Below are 10,885 nucleotides of genomic sequence, written 5' to 3'. Positions count from 1 at the left end.
CCTCTCCCTCCTTTGCTACGTGGACACATATAGTCAGAATTCGTCTGCTACAGTGATTCGCAATTCAGTCAGTTCAAGACCTCGCAAATGATTGCAGCTAACTTCGCAAATTTATACCTATACACTGAAAGTGAAACACGCTTTATGAAAAATCAGTCTCGAGAAAAATATGGGACCGTTTCGCGCTTTATTTTGTTTTCCCATTTAGTACGTGGGTACGTTCATTACTCGCAGACGACAGTGGCTACTAATGCGGCTTACTGTGGCTCATCTCCATGGCTACTACCGCTGAAAGCACGTTTGCGGTTGGCTGTAGTCGCTGAAAACACAATCCTCATTGGCTGAGTCTTAGGTGTTACGTCACAGCGACGAGTGAGCAGGCTTTCTCTATCTAGGTGGTGTTGGTTGTGCCAGCGTACGGAGGCTCTACCCCAGTACGACACATCCCAGCTTTCAGTGAAATGCAGAGTCGGCATGGGGGGCGCTCACGAGAGCTTCGGGAGATAGAGGGGTTACAACGCTCGATTGAACAGCGTCACAGCCTATTAGCGAGCTACAACGCAAGGCAAAGCTGTAAAAGTGAAAAGCACAACTTATCCACTATGTGGCACTATTGAATTCAGTCATCACTTTTGTGGGGAGTCACTGTAAATGCTGCCTATACCTAGGGTTCTTTGTTTTCAGGTTAAACCTGATTTTCCACGATAGTTGCAGTTTCCAACGAACTCAGTTGTGCTGAAATGCCGCCCATGAACACCCTGCACTTGCATGCTAGCATGTCCCATGCAGACACAATGTTTTCTCAAAAAGGGGCACATCGTACTAGAGGAGAGTCTCCGTGCCCTGGCACATCCTCGTAACGAATAACCACTTAGCCATCGCTCGAGCGACAAAACTGAGGTTTTATTCAACTCTGCGCGCCCCGCGAGTGGGAGTCGTGACATGTAAAGGCTGTTTATACCCCAACGGTACACAGCGTAGCTCGTCGAGCGTCGCCCAGAGTCGTGCACAGTGCTTGTGCCAGACCATGCCAATTGACTCTGCACGTTCTCTGCCACTCGAGTATAAACACTCCAACGGCAGTCATCCTCGTTGCGCGTGCTCAGTCACCGAAGTTACGCCGGAGTACAAACAGCCCTTGAGTGTCATCGTACGTCATCGACTCCAGCGACCCGCATCAAGAAAAGAGTTGCTGGAAGTCGACTCTCGAGCACCTCTAGTGATGGATCCTCGAATTTTAGTGGTGGTGTGTGAATCCGAATATTTTGAGTCGAATCGAATGAGGGTAAAAATTCTGAATAACGAAACAGATATCGAATATCCGCACGAATTTTACGATATGCTTCTTGTTGCTGTGCAGCCAGCCAAGAGATATGTACCAACTGGCCCGTCTAGCGCTAAGTTTACAATACGTATACAGTCGCCATCCGACATTTCGGACTCAGCAGGGATCGTGCAAAAGTCCGAATAGTCGAGCAGTCCGAAAAAAACGATTTTCATTTCAAAATAAACTTTACTGAGCACTAGTATGCTGGAAAAATTTGTCGATGCTTTTCTAACGCGCTTCCGGCTCTGCCTGATAACATCAGCTTCTATTTCGCGAAACGGCATTTCGTCACTGTACACTGACAGAGACACTACTGTCATCAAGTCCGCAAGTCGGCTTCAGCTAACGCATGCGTGCTTTAGGTGAAACTCGCTTTACAGCACTGTCACACAACTCGCGTGCTGCGCCTTCTGAATCAAGGCGTTGGGCAAAAACGAAGACGTAAAGCATTAAGACAGGCCCCTTCTACTCAGAGGAATGAAAAATGAACAGTCATTGCCCATTTTTTTTCCTCAATATTTTAATTGGTTGATTTCTTTTGATACAAATTTCGGATGATACCAATATTTTTCATCACCCCAAGAGAGAAATTCGCTGGTTGGGCAAACAGTCCAAAATATCGAGGAACGGGGCTGCACGGCGTCCGAAATTTTTGGCCGTTCTTATACTACATCTACTCTACGGGATCCGAGGCCGTTCCGCGAACGACTCCGGATAATCGTGCATGTCCGAAAAATCGGTTGGCAACTGTACGCATTTTGCACTAAAAGTTTGCAGTTTGTAGCCCATTGTTTTAGTGTAATATTTCTGGCATTCACTGTCACAAGAGAGACACGCAATTCTTCTGTGGGAAGCCCCCACTATTTAATTTTGCATGATAGCGTTTCCTGCTTCTCAGGTGAGTCTACACTTACTGGGTGTACAGCTTGGGACAAAAGCTCACAGAACACCAGGGTGTCACACTTCTCTATTGGTGGGGGCGACACCTTAGCAGGAAACAGGAGTGGACACACAAACTGAGGGACAGAGAGAATATCCAGTCACCCATTTCTTATTCGATCTCTTCCTAATATCTAGGAGGATAGCAGCTCCGATGAAGAAATATGCCATTGCCGTGGACTTTCGTCCCAAGCTGTACACTTATCTTGATTTCAAAATTTGATGCCATGCAGTGGCAGAGTTACACAGATGAGGCTGTAGTTGCTTCTAAACATCCACAGGTCACTTGCGAAAGAAACAAATTAGCATCCTGCCTGAGCTTTGCCATGAACACCCTTTAGCTTCTTTGCTGGGGTGTGCACGCCTCACCTGGGGAAGGGGACACTCTGGGACACTCTTTCTGTTCATGAGCTGCACGTGTTATTCGAGAGTCTTAAAGGAGCACAAAAAACGCTTCAGCCTCGACCTTTTTTTCAAACCAAGCCATTAACCTGACTGCTAAAATACACCATGCGAAGTGATTCACTCGACAGATGCATACATATCGCGGAATTCGATTTTGAAAATCGCGACCGCGCGCAACAGTGGCAATGCCCGCAACTAGGCGCCAGAGTCGTTTTGACGTCATCGCGGTGCAACCCGCTGACTGGTTTGTTTGGAGAAGCGTCGTCTGCTACACAGAGAGTGAACTGGGAGAAGAAACAAAAAGAAAAAAAAGTGCAAAAAGCACCATCCCCGATTGGAGCGTGGTCTCTCTCGTAACCCCGATGACATCACAATCCTTCTCCTCCTCGTTTCGACCTGCAGAGCGAGTCGAGCGGGAGCGCGCGCCTCGATGCTCGGGGACGTTTTATTCCAAGGAAAATACTGCGCACAGAGAATTTTTTTGTGTTAGTTGTCACGTCAAGTTACATCCTTTCGTAATTTGCCAGAAACAGAAAATCTTTTGGATGGCTTTCGGGGCTCCTTTAACTTTTTAAAGGGAGCCTTCCAGACATAAAATCAAAATCCCCCGCCGGCACTGCTAAAGTACACGTGGGAGGGGCGCCGTCCCTTCCTCGGGTGAAGTACACAAAATTAACTTGGGCTAACATTGTCTTAAACTAAATGCAGATCCGCCTATGTTGATCCTGCAGCACTGGCAATTTCGTAAGGCTGGCTTCACCTCATCCAAGGAAGCATCAGGTTAAGCCCACTTCCTTGATGGTGTCGTTCATATTCAGTGAATAGTCGAACATTTGAAAAATCCAATATTAGATATCCAATTCGCAAATAGAATACTTCGAGTGATTCATATTTGATTTGAACCCCTCACCCCCCAAAATTTTAGAACGGGAGTCACTGTCATTAGATGACGTTACGAGAGGCATGCCGCAGCATTTTTGCCCACCATGGGTCAACCTTCTCGGCTCTCGGGGCTAATAAATGAACACAACCTGTATCTCGCTCGTGAATGCAGCATAATGAACGACATTCTTATTGCAGATGCACATAGCTACAACAAGCCACACTGGAGGGAAACGGTGCCTTGATGCACAGATATTGTGCCACTGAAAAGGCCTAGAGGACAATGTTTGCATATATAATCAATGTAACCCGGATGTCCGAGAGTACCGGCGTAGGAAACCTGCTGCACAAGTTGTATGACTTAACAAGATACCGTGAGAGTCGAGCCATAACACAGAGTACAAAAGTAATGTGACCGATGATGAACTGGATCTTAAGAATACTTCACATAAGCTGGACAAGTAAGTATAGGCACATAAAAGATGACCAAACGTGATGAACAACAGAGCTAGGCAGGCCACGTACTCACATCTGTCCCGCAGACTGGAAATTACTACAGCTGCTCCAGCTCTTGGCTGCAAGACTTTTCATCCTGCCATCTCACACTCAGCAGCAGCTCTGTACACAATATACCTGAACCAAATCGCACACAGCAACACATGCAGGCATCCACCACACAGACCACTCACTGCTTCTTCTTGTTGGCCATCCGCTGTAGCCAAAAATCCTCCATCTCCCGGCTAACCCTGTACCACTCGTCCCTGCCCTCCCTCATGGCCATTGTCCGCAGGAAATCGATCGCTTTGAGTGCCTCTTCGTCCGTCACCTCGTATTCGTCCTCGTGGTTTTCGGTCACCCTGTCCACGACGCCCTCCAGGAAGTCGTCCAAGTTTACAAATCGGCAGAACTCATCGTACGTGAGCCCTGGTGGTACGGACACGTCCTGCATCCCCGTCACACCGGGTCCTCTCGTAGTGTGCGACGCAGTCGGGACCGTGCCGCTTCCGCACTGTGCAAGTCCAATTTGAGTGAAGACCCCCGACACGGTCTCACCCTTCACGGAGTCCCACGATTCACGCACTAGGTACAATGCATCCAAGACGGATGTCTTTCTTATTAAGTCGGATGCTCGAGCATTCCTCTGCACCGTCAGTGTTGCAGACACACGTCCGTATAGCCGCGACCTGTAGTGAGCTTTCAGGTTCCTCGCTATACCCTTCATAACAGGCTGAGGGTGAAAATAGAGGCGGATGTTTTCGAGGTGAGCACTCGACGTGTGCGGAGGGGTGTTCTCTACGAGTAAGAGCACGTGTCTTTGGTGCAGCCCAAGCTGCCAGTCCCAAAAGGAAAGCCATTCCGTGAAGACGGCAGCATTCATCCTGGCCTTCTGGGCAAACTTGCAGATAATTGGCAGGCGAGATGGGTCGTCAGGAAACGACCTGGATGCGCCGCTGTCGCCAATAAGCAGCAGGGGTCGCTTCTCGGTGCCCGTTAGATTTGCGCAGAGGAGCAGGGTAATGCGTTCCGTCGCCTTGCGGTCCTTGACCAATTCTTGCTGGCATCGGTCAGCGGGGTAGGCAGAGTAGTAGAGGGTCGTCTCGGAGGCGGCAAACACGTTGTCGACAGAATATTGCTTCATGAGTGAGACTAGATCTGGGTTGTTCACCCAGTGGGGAACTGCTGGGCTCTGTGGGGTAGCAGATGACGCATTGGAGTTCTGATGGGAAGAGTCCTTGCGTGGAGTGGACAAGCTGTGGCGCTGCTTCCAGCGGCTCAGCCAACCATCGGAGGGTTCAAAGGTGTGGCCTTTCTGAGCAGCGAGCAAGCGAGCTTTCTCCTTGATGTCATTCCCCGAAAGACGGGCGCCCTGGGCAGCCTGAACGGGATGGGAGTTTTAGGCAAAAACTCTCGTTTACGGGTTATACAATTTGATGCCTGCGCATCATCTCTTTTTCTATTGTCACTACTGCCTCATCCACAATACTATACTTTGATTGATTTTAGTAAAAAAGGAAGGGAAGGGGTAATATTTGGGGAAGGTGCAACCAGAATAGATGACTTCAGAAAATCCCAGAGAGCTTAGTGCCTCTTTGAACTATGGGAACTTGCTGGTAATAAAGGAGGAGAAATTCTCCAAGCTGTTTCGATTCCTTCTCTCTCTGCCAACTTTCCACAAGGACAGCTCATTCCAGTAATCTCCCAGGATGAAACGCGAACGTAAGGAGCACTGGGATTTTCTGAAATCGTCTATTGGGGGCGTGCTGCACCTCGGGGATGGGAAAGGGGAGCTGTGAAAGAGGGAAGAAAAATATGATGGTGGTACAGGAGAGGGAGGGGAGTACGATCCCTCTTGCTGTAGGATTTTGGGTACCAGCTCAGAACCACCCACAAGAGAGAACACACAAGCATCGTTCAGTTGCCTTCATGGGGATGCTACCTGTAACGGTAACTACCATAATAACTGACCAATCACCCCGTCATGATTTTAGCAGTTTTATGGTACACCCATCTTGATCTAGTAGCACTGAACCGTTACATTAAAAACTAGCAAGTCCAGAAAGCATCAAAAGAATGGAGTCTTTTCACAAAGTTACTAAGTGAGCAACATACTTTCTCATAACTAAACCTCGGCTCAATGCTTAACTTTACTTTGCTCTTACAGTGTGATAAATCCTCACTTCACAAGTTCTCGCGAGGTCACCTATTGCGATGTTTGTTAAAGTCCCAGTCTACTGGAATGGACTACATGTGTCATAGTATGGCGTTTGGGGCGTGACAAATTAGAAAATAACGATGACTAACAGTACGTTCAGTTCTGCGTCAAGGCCCTGCTCTGAGGAATTACAAACATAACATCCTACATGCATACCTCTCTATTTATTAATGCTCACAATTAAACTTCCTGAAGAGGGTTATTGATGTCACCATACAGGCATTTTAATAAATTTATTTAATGATGTTAAAAGCCCCATTCGGCCCTTACTGTTGTTGCTATGCTGTTGTTAAATACTATTTCTTTCGTATATGAGACTATTTCATATTTTTTGGGGAGCCTCCAAATCAAAACATCGCCAATGACGGACTTCTTCCTTCAAACGTCAAGCCCCAAGCAGTTTAAGACTTTATCGATGTTTTACAGATGCAACAGTTCAAATGGCTTTTACCAAAAGGTGACATTTGATGTACAGAAGTCAGTCAGTGTACCCTTCATATTTGCATTCATGAGGTTCTTGGCTGACAATGGCATGTTGTTCATTCCAAAATTCTGCAGTCATGATTCAGTCAGCCAGGATCCTTAGGCAAATGCCAATTTTTTTCCCTCAACATCTAACAGTGCCTTTTGATACAAGGGTACAAATTTGGTGATGAGGAACCTGCCTAAGTGATTTGATTGTGCCTATAAATGCATATATTGGAACCAAGTTTATTCCTTAAAAAATTGCCTAAAATGAATTTGCCATTGCAGAACAAGACAAGGTTTACGGAAGGTGACACTTCACGTGACTTGGCTGTTTCAATTCACATATTACTGGGAAGGGCACATTTCACAAAAATTATGACAAATAACAAGCTTGGAGTGAATTGAAGATTCACTGGATTCTCCATGTATTTTTTGTTTTGACAAACATAATTTAAAATCACATATTCCACAACAAGCTTATCCGTCCGTGATGTCATTGCCGCAGCACGTTAGGTGTCTACTCATATTACTCATACATCTGGTGTCACCCTTTATAACGCTGTTTCTATAGTTTCTGACGCCTGAGAGTGCACGGCAAGTGTGTCAAAGGGTCCAGCAGCTGGTTCTGATTTGCGGAGAGTGGGTGCTCGTGTTTTACTGTTTCTTGTATATCCATCGTCGAATCCAATTGGCAGTGTCCCCTTACACGAAAGTGATATAAAAACTATTGTCCGAGCTTTCCTTCGAAGATGAGGTGGATTGCTTGGCGTGAAAAGCATTGGGTTCCAGTCTTTAGACAGGTGTTGTGTAACGAGTCATTTATGTTGCTTCTGAAAGTCCTGACAATAAAGGTGCTACCATAGTTGCAGAGCTGATTTATGTCATTCATGCGCTATTAGGTATGTGGTACGAGGGCTGTAAAGGAAGAGGAGGATTGTGATGATTATAATAATAGAGAAAAACCAAAAAGTTAAAAAATAAGAGTGATGTAAACAGCAACAACGACAACGTCAAGCTTGCTACTGGCTTCGGGCTGGGTGAAAAATATACACAAAGGAGAACAGGAGAAAGAAAAAGAAAAAAAAAAAAAAGACAGACTGCTTTCCGCATTTGTAGAGTACAAAAGTTTTTCGTTTCTTTCCGACATTTCGTATCTCTGCCCGCACATGACGATAAACTTCATAAACATACCTCATACGCACATAGTACTTTATAGTCCAAACTTTCTTAACACTGCGTTACCAAATAGCATTCCAAGAGCATTATCACATTTCAAACAAGTGCATTGCAACCAGTCACTTTGTTGGTTTCAGGCTTATACATTGGTTGACAATACTGAAAAGCTCTATGAACTCACCTGCGATTGAAACCATGAATAGAGTTCCTCTCCAACCTGCCTTTCCTTTCCTTCACGCCGCCGTTTCCTGTCGTGGTTGCTGTCCGTCTCATACTGCAGCAGGATCTCCTCCGATTTCTGTATGTAATTAACATTATCTCTCATACAATGCACAGCAACAAACACACAAGTACCTAGGTACAGAAGAGGCGCAATGTGCACTGAGAAGCAGGGATTCTCTCAGCTCTCCTCCCCCCCAAAAATATCGTCCAGAAACGATAAGAAAAGCCAGAAAAATCAATTAGATAGGGGTGTCACATAGAAACACACCCTAATGGCCTCATGAGATGAAAATCCAGCACAAACACCTGTTAAGAGGCACCACCCTTTGACATGCTGTATGGTTCAAGGGGGTATCAAGGATTCTAAAATTTTGTCTCTACCTAGCACACGCAAAAAGCATGCTGTAAAATATGTGGGATTTGGGTTGCCTCCTCACTTTGTTTTGTGTCATGATACAATAACTGTAGTGCCTCAATTTACAAAGCTCTGCATTGTGCCGTGTAGATAAGATAGAAGTTTTGAGATCCCTTTTAGCACAGCATTTGCAAATTATGATAGCAGTGAAGTCTCATTTTGCTATACTGAAGACAGCCTTTAATGTAAAACAGTGGTTCTCAGCTTATGTTTTTGTCAAGGAAACCCGTGATCAGGGTTGGCAAGAGAAATTACAGGCAACAGGGATGACTCCGGATGAGTCCTGCCTGAGGCACACGTCCTCTCGTCTCCTGTGGTGCTAGCCTTTTTTTTTAATTATCTGATTATTCCTTTTGAGGTTGGATTGTCGACTGGGCCAACTGGTGATATAGAACGATAACTGCTGTCTCCACACTCTCTACAACGAGCCTCAGCTGTGACGTTGGGCAATCTCAATGCTAGTCCTGATGCCAATGATGAGGTGTCAGGGGGGGCAGGGTCCACAGAGTTGTGTATAAAAATAGAAGTCTGGCCATTAGGGGTGTGCGAGTACTCGAATTTTCGAATACGAATCGAGTAATACGCTATATTCGGTTGATATTCGCAAGGGATATTCGCTATTCGCAATTTTCGAATATTTTTCGAGTATCTGCCCACCGGCAGAGATGCACGCGAAGACACCCGCGCGTGCTGGTAGGCTGGTAGCGCTGCGTGGTGACGTCACCGCGCGTGAGCTTCCTCCTCGCGCTCCTCGCCACTCCTCTCCCAAAGCGAAACCACGTGCAACTGGTGAAACCGTTGAGACGCAGTCACGAGTCGCGCAGGGCATGGCATGTTCGGCTGTGTGTACAACTGAAAAACTGCAGGATGATGGACACGGTTGTGAAGTTGTGCAGGATGACGCGGCAGCGAAGCGAACAAACAGAAGCGCCGTGTGGGACTACTTCCAAAAAGAATCGGCAGTTTCTGCTAGTTGCAACCGGAGCTCTGCACGCATCCAGACACATCGGGGTCCACAACCATCCTCGTGAATCATCTGAAGCGACATCACCTACTTTATGCTGAGTTTAAGAAGAAACATGAGGCTAAGAAGGCGGAACAGCAAAGAATCGACAAGTTCGCCACAAAGAGACAGCTGCCACGTGCTCGTAAAGAAGCATTGGATGTCAAAGTGGCACGCATGATAGCCCTAGACTACCAATTGTACAGTGTGGTCGAGGATCGCGGGTTTCGAGAACTTCTGGCCGAAGCGGTACCAGACTACTGCCCTCCTTCAAGAACGACGCTATCCCGGACGCTAGTACCGAAACTCTTTCACGACACAAGGAGAGAAGTTCAAGCAGAACTCGAAACCGCCTTACAAAATGGTGTTGAGTCCATGTCATTCACGTCCGACATGTGGACGTCACGCTCGAACGCCAGCTTCATAAGCCTAACATGCCACTTCGTCGATCACAGCTTTCAAGTGAAGAGGTACAACTTGGACACGCGTAGTTTTTCGGGAAGGCATACTGCGACGCAAATATCATCGGTTCTCCGCGACATGGTGAAAGACTGGAACGTACCACTGGATAAATTTCCAATCTACATCCAGGCTAGCACGCAAGTACCTCGCCATTCCAGCAACGTCAGCTTCCAGTGAACAGGCATTCTCAGCAGCAGGAAATGTTGCTACACCATGCAGAGCTGCCTTACTCCCTGAGCATGTCAGGCAGCTGACATTTCTGCACGACAACCTGTGAACAACAACTGAACAGAGTATTCCAGTGTGCTTAGACTGGACTAAGAAGTGTTGTGTTAAGTGTACCTCAGTGTGCCAAGACTGCCTGAATTTAAAACCAAGTGAAGGTTCAACTATTTCAGTGTGTTTGAGAGTCTCCAAAATGTACATTTGTGGAAAGAAAATAAATAAGAAATGTGTGACGTGTTAGTTCTTATTACTCGAAAGTATTCGAAATCCTGATTCCAACTATTCGTACTCGATTCGCAGTGAACTTTAGATATTCGAAAACTATTCGCAGTGAATTTCAAATATTCGAAAACTATTCGCAGTCTAGAATTTGGTACTCGCACACCCCTACTGGCCATTAATGGGACCTGCCCATACCTGTAGCTCCATCCACTTTTTGAGCTCTCTGGCCAATCATGAGCCAAAATACAGTTTGGTATTATTCCGTGTTATCCAAAGTTATATTTTGCCCTTATTTACAGGGTGCCTCCACTTCACACATTGTTATATAGAATGATTATTAATTGCCAATGAAGGCAACAATATAAATGAGCACCAGAACCAAGCATTGCAAACTGGCCAAGACACTGACTAAACATTTTTTTCTCG

General features: G+C 46.2%; 1 protein-coding gene across 3 annotated transcripts in view; it reads right to left on the bottom strand.

Moving 5' to 3' along the window:
* Positions 1-3,720: 3,720 nt before the first annotated feature.
* LOC135378468 (tigger transposable element-derived protein 3-like) overlaps positions 3,721-10,885 on the bottom strand; it is a 32,425-nt gene continuing 25,260 nt past the window's right edge. For all 3 annotated transcript variants that reach the window (XM_064611521.1, XM_064611523.1, XM_064611522.1), the window contains exons 9-10: positions 8,092-8,208; positions 3,721-5,429 (exon numbers count right to left, since the gene is read on the bottom strand). In XM_064611521.1, coding sequence (XP_064467591.1) covers positions 4,239-5,429; positions 8,092-8,208 — 1,308 coding nt within the window. In that variant the 3' untranslated portion in view covers positions 3,721-4,238. The remainder of the gene's footprint in view (positions 5,430-8,091; positions 8,209-10,885) is intronic.

Source organism: Ornithodoros turicata, chromosome 1 (genome assembly GCF_037126465.1).
Source record: "Ornithodoros turicata isolate Travis chromosome 1, ASM3712646v1, whole genome shotgun sequence".
NCBI classification, from domain to species: Eukaryota; Metazoa; Arthropoda; class Arachnida; order Ixodida; family Argasidae; genus Ornithodoros; species Ornithodoros turicata.
The sequence above is the reverse complement of the archived record's forward strand: the minus strand, read 5'-3'. Positions and strand labels throughout refer to the sequence as shown.